This window comes from Phascolarctos cinereus, unplaced genomic scaffold, assembly GCF_003287225.1.
Source record: "Phascolarctos cinereus isolate Bilbo 61053 unplaced genomic scaffold, phaCin_HiC Scaffold_4;HRSCAF=312, whole genome shotgun sequence".
Classification (NCBI taxonomy): domain Eukaryota; kingdom Metazoa; phylum Chordata; class Mammalia; order Diprotodontia; family Phascolarctidae; genus Phascolarctos; species Phascolarctos cinereus.
Genome location: NW_027555847.1, coordinates 344371466 through 344391281, shown reverse-complemented (window position 1 = coordinate 344391281; position 19816 = coordinate 344371466). Strand labels below are relative to the sequence as shown.

Genomic DNA, 19816 nt, shown 5'->3' with positions numbered 1-19816 from the left:
GAGGAACAGTAAGGAAGCCAATATTCTTGGATCGCAGAGTATATGCCAATGAGTAAGGTATAAGATAATTGGAAAGATCAAGGGTGGGGGACATTTTATGGAGGATTTTGAATATAAAATAGAGGATTTCATATTTAATCCTATAAGCAATAAGGCACCTCTGGAGTTTATTAAATAGGGTGACCCTCCCCAATCTGACATTGCCCTTCCTTGAAAGCTGTCTCACTTTAATCCTCTTTACATACTATTCTTTGGCCAAACTGCACTATTCTACCTTTCCCACACCTATAATAATCTCTGTTCTCTGTGGCTGGAGTCACCTCCATCTCCCTTACCTGTAGAGCTGCTACCCCTCCTTTAAGCCACACAGAAAGGCTGTATTTTCTACAAAGCCTGTCCCAATCCTCCCTGATCAGTACTAATCTTCTCTTTCGGTTTTCACCAGGAGTTAAATTTATTATGTGGATTTGCCTTAACTTGTTTTGCTTATTTGTTATTATCCTCCTTGTTTGTCAGTTCAATGAGGTAGAGACTGTATCTTTTCTAAACCTTGTATTGTTTCCCGTTCGCGGCACTGTCACACTCAGCAAGTTTGTTTAATGATGGGTGGGTAGATTATATAGATGGGGGTGTTTGCAATACTGTTCGTTGGAATGTATTAATGCGTGCATGTGTGTGTGTGTGTGTGTGTGTGTGTGTGTGTGTAGCAGAGACAAATATAGCAGACACTCAGGGACAGGCAGACAGATATATAGAGAGGAGGTTGGGCATAGTGGTTCTGTCAGCTTTGGGGTTAACCTTGTTTTTTGAATTCATCCTCTGATTGTATGTTTATATACAGTCTCTGACCCTTGGCAAGCCCTAGGCAGCTTTCTAAGTCTATAATTTGCAAAGCATATAGACATCTTAGAGTCACCATGTCCAAAATAGAATTCATTATCTCTCTCCCTCCTCCCCACCCCCCAAGCTCTTCTCTCCTCCTAATTTTCCCATTACTGTAGAGGGCACCTCTGTCCTCACAATTACCTAGGCTTATGACCTAGTCTTAATCCTTCACTCCTTACCCTCTCATCCACCCACCCCCAATTCAATCTCTTGCCAAGTCCAGTCATTTTACCTCTTTAACATTTCTATAACACTTCTCCTTCTTTCCTCTGTTGCCATTCCTCCTCCGCGTAGTCCCTTATCCCCTCACACCTCAACTGTTGCAATGCCACTTTGGCTGGTCTCCTAGCCTTCAATCTCTATGTACTGCAGTCCATCTGTTATTAAGCTTTCAAATTAATCTCCAGTATTTCCCTGTAATTTCTAAGATTAAATACTCAGTTCACTTTTTGGCATGGAAAGCCCTTCACGAAGAATCCTTCTTTCCTACCCCACTTTTAGTCTTCTTATAACTTGTTTTCCCTTATATACTCTGTGATCCAGTGATCCTTTGCTGTTCCTTGCAACAAGACATTCCATCTTCTGACTACAACCATTTTCACTGGCTGCCCACCATGTGTGGAATCCTCTCCCTCCTCTGTTTCAGCTCCTTAGTTTCCTTCAAATCTGAACCATATGCTTTAGAAAAATCACTTTAGTAGCTGCATGCAGGTATAGGAATTACTTCTTGTGAAAGGAAATTTGTAAAATTTTCATGGAAGCGTTAGCTTCTGAGGTGGGCTTAGAAAGATGGGAAGAATTCCTTTCTTTAAGAAATAAAGAAAAAAGAATGAGATATATTCTCCTCCCTTCCCCTACATCTTTTCTTCTCTCCCATTGAAAAGAAACTCTTGTGGGGGAAAAAAAACTCATTATGCACAGTCAAGCAAAGTAAATTTTCAGATTGGCCATATGCAGATATGTATGTCTTACTCTGTATGTTGAATTTATCTACTCTATCTGGAGGTTGTTAGCAGGCTTCATCATTGTTCTTCTAGAATAATGGTTGGTCACTGATCTACCAAGCAATTTTTAGGTCCTTCAGACTTGACATAACAATGTTGTTATTATATAAATTGTTCTGCTCCTTTTCCTCGCTTCCCTCCATCAGTTCAGACAAGTCTTCCCAGGTTTCTCTGAAACCATCTCTTTTATAATTTTTTAAGGCACAGTCAAGTCAAGATTTATTAAGTGCTTAATATTTACCTCTTACTGTATTAAGTGCTGAAAATGATCTAAATATGATGCCCATTATGTATGTGAATCCATGCAAAAGTTATTTCCACATAACCATAATCTTCCCTACCACTTCACCTCTCCCCCTGCCAAAGCAAAGAAAATAAAGAAAAAAATACACTGTGTTCTGCAGTCTTTTAAATCACAAGCCCTTTGGAGTTGTCTAGGATCGTTGTATTAATCAGAGTCACTTAATCTTTCACAATTGCGTGTCTTTATAGTATTGCTCAAAGTTTAGATTGTACTCCAGATTCATATCACTTCATTTGCATCTGTACATATATGTTTTCCAAGGCTTTTCTGAAACCAGTCACTTTCTTAATTCTTTTTATAGCCAAATAGTTTTATAGCCATTCCTTAGTTGGTGGGTTTCCAACTCTTAGCCACCCCAAAAAGAGCTATTATATTTTTGTACATCTGAATCCTTTTCCATTTCTTCTGATTTACTTGGGAGAATAAACATAGTGGAAGTATTACTGTGTTAAAGGATATCATAGTTCTATAGCCTTTTGGGTATTGTTCCAAATTGTTCTCCAGAATTGTTCACAACTCCACCGACAGTGTACCTATTTTCCTACATCCCTCTCAGAATTTGCATTTTCCTTTTCCGTTATCTCAGCAAAACTGATGGGTATAAGGAGGTAACTTAGAATTGTTTGAATTGCATTTCTCTAATTATTAGTGGTTAAGAACATTTTTATATGACTTAGTAGCTTTACTTTCTTCATGAAAACTACCTATTCATAAGGGAACTTATATTTTTATGAGGGAAGACTACATATGAAATAAATCTGAAAAGCACTGTTGGATGAAGACTAGGTGGGAGGCAGAAATCCAGTGATTCTGGAGTGGCATGAAGATACAAAACTTGCTGGCCTTAGCCTTTTCTGCACAAAAGAAGTTTTTAGAGGAACTAACTAATCAGAGTAAGGTGTCACAGTATGGAGTCATCTTCCTAGGTGACCAGGCTCCTGGGATGGAATTATCTTTCAGAGAGAGATGGCTGGTGGAAAAAGAAGTCTAAAGAGTGAGGAATGGGTCCAAAAAATAATGAAGGATTGAACCTTGAGCATCTTAGCATTTTCCTTAAAATGGTGGTTCCAGGTCCCATTGAATTCATATAATGTAATTTTTTCAGCCATTCTTCAACTGATGTGCTCTATTTTAGGTTCTAGTTCTTTGCCACTATAGAAAGACCTGATATCAATATTTTGTGTCTGTGGAACCTTTTTCCCCCCCTTTAATTTCCTTGGGGGTATGATACTAATAGTGGCATAGCATCAAAGTATATACATAGATTAGTAACTTTGGGGGCATAGTTCAAGTTTCTTTTCAGAATTCCTCTACCACTTACAGCTTCACCAATAGAGCATTCATGTGTATATTTTCATGCAGCCCCTCCAAAATTTGCATTTTTGGGGGGGTCAACTTGGCCAATCCAGTGCTTTTAATATCTGTCCAAACTAGAAGTTCGTTAGAGGTAATTCCATGATTACAAATCTGAATGTCACAGAAGATGGAATTATTTTTACAATTAATGAATGAGCCAAGAGGAGAAATTAGAGGACAAATTATGAATCAACTCAGAACTTGTTCTACCAGCAGTTCCCTGAACATTAAAGTCCAAATATCAAACAGGTATTTGGAAATGTGGAGTTTAAGAGTAAGTAAGGTCTAGATATGGAGATTTAGGAATCCCTTCTCATTGACCATTGAGGCCATGAAAGTAGATTAAATAGGTAATGGGGGGAATTTAGATTTTGAAAACAAGAGAGCTAAGGACCAGAGTTGGGAATGTTCGACACCTAGGTGGTATAGGAATAGGAATAAAGTAAGGCGCAATTTAAAAGTCAGGAGATCCAGAAAAAAACAAAGTCGTAAGATGCAAATGAGAAAATACCTGGGAGGAGATGTTTGGCAATGATTTCAAGTGCTGCAGAAGGGTTAGGAAATATGAAGGTTTAGAAAAGATTGTTGAATTTAGCTTTAGAAGATTGTTGGTTAATTTGGCAAGAAGTTTTAGTTCTGTGCTGGTCATGGAAAATATTAGGAATTGAGTGAGTGGCTAGTGAAGAAATTATGTAGTGGGCAATGAATATTGTCAAATATTCTTTCTGGAAGTTTACTAGTAAAATAGAGGACAGAAGATATATTGAGGGTTAAAAAGTGTGTGTGTGGGGTGTGTGTGTGTGTGTGTGTGTGTGTGTGTGTGTGTGTGTGTATGCTCAGATGTGGGTGTGTGTTTAAATGATAGCAGAAACCTGAGCATTTTCCAGTGGTAAAGAAAAGGAATCAAAAGACAAGAAGAGATTTAAGGTGATAGAGAAGAGATGATTGATGAATGATGAAATGATAGATGTTTCAAATTTTGGTTTTGTAGTGAATTAACTCAATGCCTGGCACATAGTAGATGTTTAAAAAAATGTTTTGTTGAGTGCTTGATCTTTTCACTCATAGAGAGGGGTACCAGAGATGTTTGGACTTGGTAGCAAGAGAAACTGGATTAGATATTTTAGACTTGCAGAAAAGGGATTTGATAGTACATTGAGGGTAAAGAATAGATATCATAAGAATGAGGCTATAAGGATCAGGGATAGAGGGAAATGTCAAGTATGGGAATAAAAAGAAAAGTGAAAGTCTGTACTCTCGAACAACTTTTATTTTATTGGAGGAGCTTCCAATGTATAGTAGTCAGAGTGACTCAGTGGAATCAACATGAAAATATGCCGACTATTGTTGGATAGAGGGAGATTTCCTTTTGGCTGTCAGTGATTTAGGATGACAGGGATAAAAGAGGAAGAATGTTTGAGAGCAAATTTGGATATTCTAGTCATGAGGCAAGAAGAGCAATGAATAGAAAGAAACTTGCTGAATAAATCAAACTCAGGGTTCCAATTAGAATATGTGTGTTGAAACTTTCATTAAATCAGTCCCTCAGGTGGCTTCCAGTGGTTTGATAGCAGCCGAACAGTTCCTGGGGTTACATTGAACAAATGTTTACTTAGCACCTAGTCTCATAAAAAGCACTGTGGGGGAGAGGTGTGTACAGCTAGTATTTATTCTAAGTTCTGGGCTTCTGACTCAAGAGAACAGAGAGTTAACACTATTGAATTGCATCTTCTAGGTGTTTAGGTAGGTCAATCTATCCAAGTGTTTGTCTCTGAAATCTTCTGCTATCATGTTAGTTAAGTGTCCTAAGTTGCTGACTACATTTGCCAGTAACCAATGAATGAATGAACCATTAATTTTTCCAGGACACAGAGAGGTATAGGGACTAGACTTGTGATTAAGTTAAGTGACTTTCCTGGGATCATATTGCCAGGATATTTTTAGGGGCAGGACTTGAACCTAAGTTTCCTTGGCTCTGATGTTAGGTCTGTTGTCGCTATACTGTGGCTGCCATCTCTTTTGGTCTCTGTCCTTGTCTTTCTCCTCTGTCTCTGTCTCTATTTTTCTGTGTTTTTTCTGCCTCTTTCTGTCTCTCTTCTTTCTCTTATCTATCTGTAGTATGAAATCTTGCTTTAGCAGGGAAAATATGATTTGTCTTTGCCATTATTCTCATTATAATTGTTATTTTTTACCTAAGGAGTCAAGACAAAATAGTACAGTGGAAGAAGATTCGGAAGGAGACAATGATTCTGAAGAATTTTATTATGGAGGGCAGGTAAGCAAGAAAATCGTTCAAATCCATTGCTAATTTTGGTATCTTGAGTCATATTCTTGAGATTACAAGTAGAAATATCATTGTATTGTGAATTTTAAGGGCTGGGGGTCCTTTCTTGGGCTTTTTATACATTAGGAAAGCCACATAACCCTTTTATGCAAGGTTTATGATCCTGTCCTTTCTATAAGCGTTGCTGTATCAATTGAGCTAGCAGGAGAATAGGAGAGCCAATTCAAATAAGCTCTTATTGTTAAATTTTCAGTGTATTTATGCCTTAGAAATTGGCAATCACTACAAATCAAGGATTAATTTATTATTTTTTTGATTGTCTAGACTTAAAGAAGTGATGGAGAAAATGTTAATAGTGCACATTAAACCTAAAAGTGAGCCTGTATACATTTCTATTTTGGGAAGCTCTTTGTTAAACATTTACCTGCAGACCCCTGGATGGTAGATAACCAAATTTACTGATATTCATTAAAATTTTTACTGAAAAAAGGCATACCCCTTTAAGACCTAGGAAGAAATGATAATTATATTGGCATTTTGTGTTGAGCTTAGGTTGCAGTCTCAGGATCTTATCATCTGGGTTGTGTTCTTAGTTTATTTCTTTTCTTAACTAATCGCGTACTCCTTTAAATTGAGGCCTCATTAGTTCATGATAGCCTTTAGGATCTGGCAGTGAATTTGATTAATTTCACAAGTGTGAATTACACACCAGTCAATTCAGGCTCCCTCACCATATACATAAGCTTGCAATAAAGAGATAGGGATTGAATTTTAGAAACACAGCTATGAACAGAATATTAGTAATAAATTTTGTAATGGTTTTGTATTTGTGCACTTTGACTAACTCCTATTAAATCTTGCTCTATAATGGCGCTATTCTTTGCTCACTTAAAGTTAATGAAAGAAAAAAGCATACAATAATAGAATTGTAAAACAATATTTAAAGTAAGATTTGGGAGAATATTCTTACAATTTCAATCTTAGGAACTGACATAAAGGTATAGCTGGAGTCTGGGATAGAGAACGTAGAATATCAAAGTATAAAACTTCTTCTGATTTATAACAATGCAAATATGTACTTTATTGATGTCCTCTTGCTGAAACTAAAGGCTATTTAAGCCAATAAGTCAGGTTAAAGTATTGGTGTACCACAACTCTAGATATTTTTTCTTTTTAAAGAAATTAAAGATTGTATGACTGTTACTTCTGTATAGACATTTTGCAGCTAGGAAATGAAAATGCCTTTTTTTCTGTCTAGAGATTTGTGGAAATTTTCTGACATTTTGTTATACTCTGTGTTTTATCTCCTACTCAAATTCAACTTTTGGAGATCAAAGTAATCTTTAAATATTTTATAAAAAGCACTGAATTATTCTACACTCTTTGTGTCTTTAAAAAATTCAAAGCAAATCTAGTGCTGAGTTATTTTCTTTCTATATCAAGCAGATGCAGAATATTGAAGTAGATCCATATAGTACATTGAGGTGACAAGGTGATTTGTCTAGCAAACCATTTTTATTCATGATTATTTTGGTTTCTCCAACATCCAAATACCAAGTAATTTCTAAATCAGTCATTTTCACTAGGTGAACTATGATGGAGAACTTCACAAACACCCACAGCTGGAAGCTGATTTGACAGCAGTGAGAGAAATATATGGGCCTCATGCAGTTTCTCTCAGGTACACTATAATTTTATTGAATAAAATTGAAATTAATACTTGGCTGAGCATAGGGATTTTCCTTGATGTTTTATATATGGAAATTTGCCTGGAGTGAACTTTTTAAGATGTTGCGTAATGAAATATTTCTCATTACTGTCTTCACAAATTCCTGAGGCTTGCATTTTGTTTTGAGACTACTTCTTTGTGATAGGATATCCATCATCACATAATGTAGGTTCATAATGTAGGTTATTTCAATTGCTTAATGCAATTAGTCATTTAGAGGCACTGACTTTGTGGGTCTTCTGGCCCAAGTTTGACAATAATTGATTATTGTAATTTACTTGGCGAATTGGATACATACCGATTTCATACATTATGTCTTGTCTTTCATAAACTAGAAAAGTTAATGATATGTAACAATTAGCTGCATGTTTCAGTGGATAGATACATGGTCTTGGTTTGGAGTCAAGAAGACTCCAGGGTTCAAATCCTGCCTCTTACATGTAGTAAGTATGTGGTCACATGTTCTTAGCTTTTGAGTGCCATATACTACTCTCTGTGGTTGCAGGTGACCAGCTGACAATTTACATGAAGGGAAGGTTCTACCCAAGGATTTCCTATACTGATGCAATATGAGCCTGGCACACAAAAAAGTAATTTATATTCAAATTACATTGTTAAGGGTGATACAGCAATTAAAGAAACACATTTAAGTAATGTGTTTGAAAGAGAACATAGTTTGCTTTGTGGTTTATGAGTAAGTTTTGTTGACAAATACTGTTTTCTTCCTAATAGAAATGAAAGACTAAATCTTTATTCAGCTTTCTGAGTCCATTTGAGAAAATTCTCTGATTAATTCAGAGTGGTAGTAAGGATAGATTACCTTTTAGTTAGGTCAGTTACTGACCTCAGAGTAACTGTGAGGTTTCTGGAATACCCTGCACCATTGAGATTTTTCCCTTTTAGATTTGGGCTGGGAAAGAAAAGCATTAGGGAATTAGGCACTGAGAAAGAGTTCTTCATTTCTATAAATTCTCTCCCCCAAAGACTCAGGTTTTTATAATTGTTCCAGTGAAAGGAAATGCTGATTAATTAAAACTACAAATAACTTCCAGTGTTAGACTGAGACTATGGCAATGTGAGAATTATTTGTTCAAGAAATCTCTACAATCACTTCCAGCTCTAAATCTCATGTTCCTATAAGTTAGGCTGTAGCTTTTACACAGCTGAATTTTCTTGGGAGAGATTCTACTCCTAAGAAATCACTCCCACCTATGGACAAATGGGCATTTGAACAGTATGCAACTGGTTACTTACTATGAATTAGTTAAGTGCCCAAATGACAGCCACTGTGACAGATGTGTTAAATACAAAGACAGAAATGGAGTAGTCCCTGCACTTGAGAAGTTTACATTCTGTTGGGGGATTTATCGTGAAAACATCTAAGAAAACATGAAGTAAATTAATTATGCAAAATAACATAAGGTAGTTTAGAATAAGTATTACCAACAGGGATCTCCTCTAAGAAGATAGAGGTAGAAGGGCAGCTAGGTGGTGCAGTAGATAAAGCACTAGCCCTGGAGTGAGGAGGACCTGAGTTCAAATGTGACCTCAGATATATAACACTTACTAGCTGTGTGGCCCTGGGCAAGTCACTTAACCCCAATTGAAGAAGAAGAAGAAGAAAGAGATAGAAGTAGGCATTTAAGGAAATAAGGATTCTAGAAGGTTAAGATTGAGGCATGAGGGAATCTACAGAGACACAGCAACAGGGGATGGAATATCCTGCATGAAGAACTGCAAGCAGAGCAGTTGTATATAGAGTCTAGAAAGATTGTCTGAAACTAGACTGTGTGTGACTAAAAATGCCAAAGAAAGGCATTTGTGTTTTAAGAGGTAATAAGTCAGATAGGTACTATACATTCATTTTTGCAGCTATGGGGAAGACAGATTAGAGATGGGAAAGATTTAATTTTTTTTGACTCAAGATGATTTAGGATGGAAATACATCTACCATCTAATTTGCATTATTTAATGACCATGACTTGAACATTACAAAGAGTATTAAAGTGTTATACAAATTTACTAAAGTAAAACAGTAAAAGACAGGTACGCTGTAGAGGAACCTGTGCATTTAATGGCACTAAGGTTTAGCGAAAGAATCATTACGGACACCAGTTTGTTATATGGTACAACTTCATTTTATGGGACATGAATAGTAATAGTGCACATGAACCCAAGAGTCACATTCAGATATATCAAGAGTACAATCCAAATACCTGGCTAATGAGAAAATACATTTAAACTAAATTGTGCAAGTATAACATTTTATTATAATGGTGTTAGATGTGTAAGGATTCTAAGCAGTGAGGTCTAGCATGTACATGTAAGAGAGGGGAGAGATTTGAGATAGGGAAATCCGTTGAGGGGCAGGAGAGGATTGGTGAGCACTTGAGTTAGCATCATAGATATATAAGTAGAGAAGAGACATTCAAGAGATGCGATGTAGGTAAAACCAATGAGATGTGGTAGCCCGTGCACACCCTCACTCACACACACACACACACACACAGGGGGAGAGAGAGAGTGAGCATGAGAATATTGAGAATGACTTTGAGGTTATAAATGTGGCTGACTAGTAGCATTGTGCTGCCCTCCACAGAAAGTTAAGAAAGAAATTAAGAAAATGGATAGGTTCTGAAGAAGGAGGTGGGATAATGAGTTGTGGAAACAACTATATATTGGTCTGTGAGCTGTCTTGTGTTTTTTTTTTTTTGGACAGACCGAGGCAATATCTGGACTTTATTCCCATCCTCCTTTTTTGAAAAATTAATTAATTTGCTTTTAGTTGTCAGCATTCACTTCCATAAGCTTTTGAGTTTTAAATTTTCTCTCCTTCTCTCCTTTCACTCCCTCCTCCCTAAGATGGTATGCAATCTGATATAGGCTCTATTTATACATTCATGTTAAGTATTTTTTCACATTAGTCATGTTGTAAAGAAAAATTAGAACCAATGGGAGGAACCACGAGAAAAAAGAAACAAAACAAGACAACAACAACAAAAAGAGCAATAGTGTGCTTCGATTAGCACGCAGACTTCATAGTTCTTTCTCTTGATGTGAACACCATCTTCCCACATGAGTCTTGTGGAATTGTCTTAGATCTTTGTATTGCTGAGAGGAACCAAGTCTATAAAAGTTGTTCATTGCACAGTGTGGCTGTTAATGTACACAATGTTCTCCTGGTTCTGCTCACTTCACTCAGCATCAGTTCATAAAAATCTTTCCAGGTTTTTCTTAAGTGTGCCTGCTCATCATTTCTTATAGCACAATAGTATTCCATTACATTCATATACCACAATTTGTTCAGCCATTCCCCAGTTGATGGGCATCCCCTCAGTTTCCAATTCTTAGCTACTACAAAAATAGCTGCTATACATTTTTTTGTACATGTGGGTCCTTTCCCCATTTTTATGATCTCTTTGGGATACAGCCCTAGATGTGGTATTGCTGGGTCAAAGGGTATGCATATTTTTATAGCCTTTTGGGGATAGTTCCAAATTGTTCTACAGAATGTTTGGCCTAGACATACCAGATCTTTAATTGTATTGTAAAGCAGCAGTCATCAAAACTACTTGGTACTGGCTAACAAATAAAGTGGTGGATTAGTGAAATAGGTTAGGTATACTAGACATAATAGTTAGTGACTATAGTAATCTACTGTTTGATAAATCCATAGACTCCAGCTTCTGGGATAAAAACTCATGCATTTAACAAAAAGTGCTGAGAAAACCGGAAAATAGTATGGCAGAAACTAGGCATATCTTATACCCTATACCAAGATAAAGTCAAAATGGGTACATGATTTAGGTATAAAGGCTGATACTATAAGCAAAGTAGGAGAGCAAGGAATAGTTTACCTGTTAGATCTATGGAGAAGGGAAGAATTTATGACCAAACAAAAGATAGAGAACATTATGAAATGCAAAATGGATGATTTTGATTACATTAAATTGAAATGTGTTTGCACAAACAAAGCCAGTGCAACCAAACTTAGAAGGGAAGCAGAAAGCTGAGAAACAATTTACAGCCAGTGTTTCTGATAAAGGCCTCATTTCTAAAATATATAGAGCTGCCTGTTTTTTATACATTTATATAAGCGTTTTAAGATTTGTAAATTGCTTTGCAAATACCTTTGCGTTTTATCTTCACATAAACCCTGTGAGTTAGGGCGTTATTATTATCCTTAGTTTTCAAATGGGGAAGCTGAGGGAGACAGACATAGGTTAAATGACTTGACCACACAGATAGTAAGTGTCTGAGGCTGCATTTGAACTCATGTCTTTTTGTGTCCAGATCCAGAGCTGTATCCATTTTACCTTTGTCTACCTCAGTTCCTCATCTTTTAATGGGAATAATAGTACCTACCTCCCAGGGTTATTGTGCAGATCCAATCGGATAATTTTTTTAAGCACTTTGCAAAATTCAAAGTGCTATATAAATGCTAGTTGTTACTAATTTACGGAACTTATTGCCTCATGTAATAGGGCAAATGAGATGAAGAGTAGACAGACATAGAGGAAGAGGTGCCTGTAGTGATATTGCATGAAACTTACATTATTTGAGTCAGACAAAGGAAGATTGAACAAACACACCGTGCAGTTGGTTTATTCTGTACAAGAAACTTATCAAGGAAATAGATGATAAAGGTAGATGAGCGATGAACAACTTAAGAAGGAGGGCAAAATTTGTGAGACAGTAATAAATTACAAGCAAAATATATCCTGAAGTCAGAGAGCAGAAGGGATTAAAATTGATTCCATTCTATATTAAGTTTCTTCCCAACTACAAATCATCCGATCATTCCCATTTTAAAATTCTATTCTTCTAGTCCCATGGATAGTGAATAGGAGCCATGAAAAGTTGTATCTAAGTCTGAGCACTTTTGAGTCGAGAAAGGAGAAATCTATGAACAGTATGCAGTAAAGAAATAACTGTCTAGTTTCATTAGAATGCTGCATAGACCTGAAGTATTCCCTAGAACTGGAGTGGAGAGCCTGTGGCCTTCTAGGTCATCAAGTGTAGCCCTTTGACTGAATTCAAATTTCACAGAATAAATGCCTTTAATAAAAGGATTTGTTTTGTAAACCTTGGACTCAGTCAAAAGGCCACACCTAAGGAGCTAGAAGCCTATATGTGGTCTCGAGGCCACAGGTTCCTCACCCTTGCTCTAGAATCTAAGACCAGGCCCCCTGACTCACCGCCTATGTTTGAAACAGTCCTGTTACTTTCATTTCTTCTTTTCTAGAGGAGGTAAGGGTTGCTGAGGTAGGCATAAGTATCACAGTGGTATTCACTGCATTCCTGTTCCACTACCTGACTTGTTAACAGTAGGACTAAGATGCCAAACATTTTTTTCTTATTTGCCAGTTAAGCTTTCTTTCTTCTGTAGCATCATTTAGAAAAGAAAAATTCAATTTTATTTGAATTTCAGGTCTGCATTCCTTCCCCACCCCCCACCTGACATTGAGAAAACAAGGAAAACAAAACTCTTTACCAATATATATATTTAAGCAAAATAAATTACTACATTGTCTAGCCTTATTAAAAAACAAAAAGCAAACACACAGAATTCTTTCATTATTAAGAAAAATTTATAGCATCCTTAGATACAGTTTCTAAAATTTGTGCTGTCTGCCAAGATTTCTTCCTGCTTGCCGAATTTGCATAATCCTTGGACCCACCATGGAAATTTCTCACAGACTGGGCACCAAAACACATATTTAGCAAGTACACAGAGACTGCTGAGTTTGAGGTATCAGAGAACATAGAGTTTTTTCCTGATTCTCTGAACACATCTGACCTATTGATGTGGAAGTAACTACATAATGAGAGGAGCTTGTCATCTGAGATCCTTGTTTGTGGCGTGATCTATCTTCAAGAATATGTGGGCGGTAAGAAGAATCTAAGGATTAGATAGCTTAAAAAAAAGCTTCCCAAACCCTAAAGTGTGACATTTAATCTTCAAGTGACAGAGAAAATTAATTTTCAAAATGTCAGGTTGGTTTTCACCCACTCTAAAGAAATCAGAACCGATATGCAAGGCTTAGATTAAACAAGTAATGGTGAGTCATTCTTCTTTTGAGAGAAAGAATTCATGAAATTCTGTCCCAATATTAGTAAATACTTGTTTATAGAAAGCATTTTGTGTCCAAGTTTCAGGGGGAAAGAAACCACATTTTACTTTATATGGCTATACTATTATATCACAGAAGTACTTCCTCAGGCATCTAGATATGCCTCCTTATTTTATACGGAGTTATAATTATATATTGTGTTTATATACATGCACACACACATATTATAAGTTAGAGACTTATTCAAAGGTTAAATGATTTGCCCAAGGTCACATGATGAACAGATTCAAACTCAGGGCCTCAGATTTTAAATTCAGGACTCTGTTCAGCACACTACTCTGACTCAGTAGAAGAAAAAGTGTAGTTGTCCAATTTTACGACCTGCAAGCCAGAACATGGATGTGGATTTCTGAAGGCAGTTGTCTGAGCCCTTGGTTCCAGTGTGATAAAACATACAACATCTAGTTAGCTTATAATTTTCATTTCTTTTATTTTTTTTTTAAACATTGATTTGGTCAAGGTGATATAAGCAGTTATTTTGAGTTATTATAAGCCTGTATGCTTCATAGAGTACAATCCGTTGTCTCTCTTTACTATTCAAGGTGCATTCATAATTCAGGCAATTTAATTCTGCCAATTGCTATGCACTCACTCCATGTTGTGAGGCTATGGAGCCAAAGCTGATGACTGCAAAGGCTCCATCTGGGCAAACTGTAATCACTCTTTGTAACATCTCAGCATGAACATGAAATTACTGGCATTATATGAAAATGGCATTCACAATGGAAATAGTTTTGCATATATACAATGCTATTTGTGAATTCTTTGAAGTGTTGCATAAAAACAAAAAATGATGTAACTATTTACAGATCTACACCTGCAGAATCTAGTTAATTGCAGACCTTGTAAGGTCTTTGCCTCTTTACAATTCTGTAGGCATTGTACCCTATCCTGCAATACAACACTTCTGTCTACTTATTCCCTTCAGTTTTACAGGAAGTAAATGGGGGTAAGAAAGATAAATTAAATTTTTAATGAAAAACAAAATATTTAACGTAGCATTTAAAATGTATTTGTTTATTGAAAGGTCTAAATGAAAGGTGTCTCCATGTTGGGACTTTCTTGAAGATCATTATGCAGGGCTTCCCCATGGTTAGGAAATTTATTTGGAAAGAGAACATATGAGTGTTCATTACTGATGTTTTGGGAAGGTCAGAAAGCATGTTCCTTCTTTCCCTTCTCTCAATTTTCAATATTAATGACAGTTTTCATATGCTTCTACCTGAGGTACTCCTCTAAATCATCTGTGTGTTGTGTCACAGATCTGTGAAAAATCCTTTCTTTGCTTATCACTTACCATCAAATAAATTAGAAATTCTTGCCCTAAAAACTACTCGCAATCTGTTGTTCTAACCCTATCCTAAAATATGGCAGCCAAGCAGCTCAGTGGATTAAGAGCTAGACCTGGAGTCAGGAAGACCTGTCTCGGGATACTTCCTAGTTTATCATCAGTGGCAGGTCCCTTAATCTCTGTCTACTTTAGTTGCTTCAACTGTAAAATGGGCTTAACAATAGCACCTACTGCTCCCCTCAAATTGTAATTAGAATAAAATGAAATAATATTTATAAATATTTGCTATATAAACACTAGCTATCATTATTAATATTATTAATGTTTACACCCATTTGTATCCTCTAGCTTATAGCCAAATTGGACCACTTCCTGTCCATTGTTTTTATCCTGCCATCTTTTGTTATTTTTCCTTTTGTCCAGAAACAACCTGAAAATGATCGCTCCATTCTAAAGGATTAATTCCCCCCACATCTTTTTATTAGGCACTGGGAAATAATCTCAGTGTCTAAGTCAGGGGTTCTTCACCTTGGAGCCATGAATATATGTCTTTGTGTATATTTGTACACACATTTTGATAACTACTTCAATATACTTCTTTTCCTTTACACTTTATAGATTTTATTCTATTATTCTATGCTTTTAAAGACATTGTTCCTAGGAGGGGTTCATAAAATTTCACAGATGGCCAAAAGGGTTCATGACATTAAAAAAAAAAAGTGAAGAATGCCACAGAAGAATTCTGGTGTTCAGAATTTTTAGTCCATAATGTCTAATTCCAGCTGCAGCTTCTTTTCTGCTTGTCCCCTTCCTTTATTCAGAAAATATTAAAAGACAGTAGAACATTTCAGCTGGAGTTCATCTCCCCAGAATTCCAGAAAGCATGAGTGGGAAATACACTAGGGATTTACCCAAATCAGTTGCAGTAGTCGTTAGCAATCAAAGAGGGATCCTGAGGGTGAAAGTAGTTTTATTCCATCATGTTAAAACTCTATTAAAAGAAACATGTAGCATAATTTTAGCAATTTTTTTGTGATTACTTTTTTTTTTTGGTGGCTCTTAATTAGAAATGTCTAACAGCATTTAATTAGGCAGGCATCTTCTAGTCCTCCACAACAGTTTGTGGACATTTAAAAGAGGTTTTTATCAAAGGGGGAAAAAAATCGGAGTCCAGTGTTTTGTGAACCAATAGGGTGTTACTGTTGAGCATTTTGAGGAAGGTCCAAGGCCAGCATGACATATGTAGGAAGTGGGAGAGGGCCAATCAAACAGAAGGTTCTTAAAATCCCAGGCTCAGTGGTCTTTAAGTCATGGGAGGAAATGGAAGTGGATTAGTGATGGTCTTGTGAGAGGCTCCCTTTAGACTTCACACATCCAGGTTTCATTATTCTCTTATTCCTTCTACTTAATAATATGTGGGACACCTAGTTCCTTGATCGCTACTACCTCATGAAGTAAGTCAATTGATTTTTTGGGTAGGGACAGGTTTTCACTCTGGTATGTCTAATTGGTTGCCCATCTCAGAAGTCAGCTGCAAGAAGACACCAATGATAGACTGTCAAAGCCTGTCTCTGTACAGACCTAAGACGTGAAATTTTCTACAATAAGTCATGAAAGGCAGGTGGAGGAGGTTGTTAGGTGAGAAGAAGAAGTAAGGCCAGAACAGAGTTTAACCTTTCTCAAGTACCCCCAAAAAGCCACCCCCCAAAAAAACCCAACTCTGTGTGTGTGTGTGTGTTGTGTGTGTGTGTGTGTGTGTGTGTGTTGGGGGATATCTTATCTCCTAAACTATAAAATTCCATTTTAGAATAATGTTTACCTGATTTTAGGTAGGTGTGTCACTGCTCCAATTCATCTTTCATTTAATTATTCTCTGCCACATTAGTCTCAGTCAGATAACAAAATGTTCATGAGCTAAACCTGGGTAATTTTATTTTTGTTCTCTTCATTTAAAAAAAATTGCACTTTAAATTATTCTTTTCCAATTCTTATTTTAGGAAATAGCCAATGTGCTTTATATGTGAAAGAATTAAATGTTAAAATAATTTCAAATGGTATATTCTCAAGTCTTTATTAACAAATAGTGAAAAAATATCCAAGCATAATTCATTTATTTAAGTAAATATGAAAGTCTGTGGGCCTCCATTTCTTCATGTGGAACCAAATGGCTTCTGAAGTCTCTTTGATCTCTAGGGCTATCTTTTTATGGTCCATTCGTGATGAGAGAGGAGAGGTTGGAGGGTGGGGAAGGGATATTTTTTCTCCCATTAGGTTTTAGATATCTAGAAATTTGATTAGAATTAAGGGTTTGTCATCTCTAATCAGGATCAGAGGTCAATTTAGATTTATTCCCTGGGGATTTACTTATGTAGCTAGCCAAAGTCAGTCTTTCCATTTTTGTCAGAATATTTCTTAAAGTCCTGTTACTAAATATTATTTAGAAGTACGACTAAAACTCAGGAATTTCTTAGTAATGTAAACTAGTTGATAGAATTTTAAGTTTATCAAAGTTGAAAAATAAGCGATTAATTTGTTTACCTATACAGAAGCTCAAACTTCAGTAAAATCACATTGAAGCATTTACCATATTAGGTATTGACACCTACTCACAAAATTTAGAGTAGCTAAATTCCAAGATGGCAATATGAAGTTAATGGGTCATAGATATATAATTGGATAGAACCTCAAAAGCCGTGTTGTCCAAACCCTTCATTTTACAGATGAGGAAACCAAGTTAAAATGTCATGTCCCAGGGCACACAGGCTGTACATGTCAAGTAAATTTGAACCCAGGTTTAAGTGCAAATGCTCCATGGTGCTGCCTTTCCTTTGATATAACAGAAAGTCTCAAGTTGGGTTGATGATCCAGTTAGTATTCTGTATTTTGGAAAGTCTTCCAGAGCAGTCTCATCAGGCAGAGTTCTGCTTATTAACTAAAACAGAAGCAATCCTTGAGCCTAACCATCATCTATCAATCAATAAAGTATTTCATAAGCACCTACTATGGTCTTATCCCTTTGTTGCTAGGCATGCAAAAATAAAGGACAAGTGTCTAGTGTCCTCAAAAAGATTACATTCTATTGAACTTTAGATGATATGTACCTGTAAGCACACACTAAAGTAAATAAATAAATAAATATAGGAATGAACAAACAGGTAAATAAATAGGTACAAGGGTTTTTGATGTTCATGATACTCTTTTATGGATTAAAATACAGAGTTTAGGCCCCACTCTTATGGAGCTATCTTGTGGTTAAATAAGAAATAAACAGATATTGTATAATATTACATGTTAAGGCTACATGTATTTTGAAGTTGTAAAAAGGCCTTATAAAAAGTTATTATCAATTAGGATAATAATGGAAGAAAATTATTTTGATTTTGAAATTTATATTAATCTATCCAGACATGCAGAGGTAAAATTGTAGGAACGATGTGCAATGGATTTGGAATCACCCAAGTCAGTTGGGTTCAAACCCTACTTCTATCGTTTTCTACCTATGTAACATTAAGCAAGTTAACCTCTCAAACTTCTGGAAAAAGCTGGACTAGGTAGATTTTCAGTTACTTTCTTCTCTAGTCATATGATCTTGGCAGTTATTAGACCTGGTGACAGCAAGACCTGAGTTCAAATAGTAACTCAAAACATTTAGTAGCTGTGTGACCCTGGGCAAGTCACATAACTCTCTCTTTATTAACAAATAGTGAAAAAATATCCAAGCATAGCTCATTTGTTTAAATAAATAGGAAAGTCTGTGGGCCTGCATTTTTTCACTTAGGAGGGTCTTGAACTAGATGGCTTCTGAAGTCCCTTTGATCTCTTGGTTTGTGTTCCTACAGTTCATTGGTGATGGGGATAGGGAAGTTGTTCACTTTCTTCAGTTGTAAAATGGGATGTGTATATAATAATAGCACCTATTTTCCATGGTTGTTGTAAGGCTCAATTGAGCTAGTATTTGTAAAGCACTTAACATAGTGCCTGGCACATTGTAGATACTAAATAAGTGCTAGGTATTTTTGTTATCTTATGACCTTTTACATGATGAGCAGAAAACCAAAATATATGGTTGTGCTTAGCCTTCAACCATCTTTTCATCCTTCTGGACCCTCAAAAAAATTACCTGTGAGCAATGAAGTTTTAAGTACATGAAATCATTAGATTTTAACACTTACCCATATAAGTCATATGCCACAACAACAGTTTGTGGCTTTATTTGGGGGTAAGAATGATCTGATTTTATTGTTGACTACATTGTAGATTTTGTAGTAAAAAAAAATTATATTATCAACCATTGTAATTAGAAGCCAATTTGTTTGCAGAATAATTTTTCCAGTGCACAGGTTTTATTGTGTTATACCCTGCTCCAAAATCTTGTGTCTCCCATTGTCTATAGGCTAAATTATGTTTAAAGCCTTTTGCAGTCTGGTTCCTATCTATTTTTCCAATCATTATATATTACCTCCTTTCATATACTTTCTGTTCCATCCAGTGTAGCCCAAGATTTGTTCCCTGAAGTCATCAATTCATCCTCTGCCCCTTGGATCTCACATGCCTGGAATCCATCTGACATAACGTTTACTTCTCAGAATCCTCAGTTTCCTTTGAGTCTCAGGAGTCATCTACATAAAGTCTCTCTTCTCCTCATCCATTTCTTTCTTTATTCTCTCTTTTAAGCTACATTGCATATAAATATCCATGTATATAGGTCATACCTTCTTAACCAGAAGAATGTAGACACTGAGAAGAGAGTCTAGTTTGTGTTTTGAATTTATAGACCTAGCACAGTATGATGCCTATTGTAGGCAGTTAATAAATGTTAAATTAAATTG

General features: G+C 36.1%; 1 protein-coding gene across 1 annotated transcript in view; it reads left to right on the top strand.

Annotated features, from left to right (window-relative positions):
- PARP8 (poly(ADP-ribose) polymerase family member 8) overlaps nucleotides 1-19816 on the top strand; it is a 217081-nt gene that overhangs the window by 133114 nt on the left and 64151 nt on the right. The window contains 2 exon segments of the mRNA XM_020996772.2: nucleotides 5747-5824; nucleotides 7420-7514. Of these exon segments, the coding sequence (XP_020852431.1) occupies nucleotides 5747-5824; nucleotides 7420-7514 (173 nt within the window).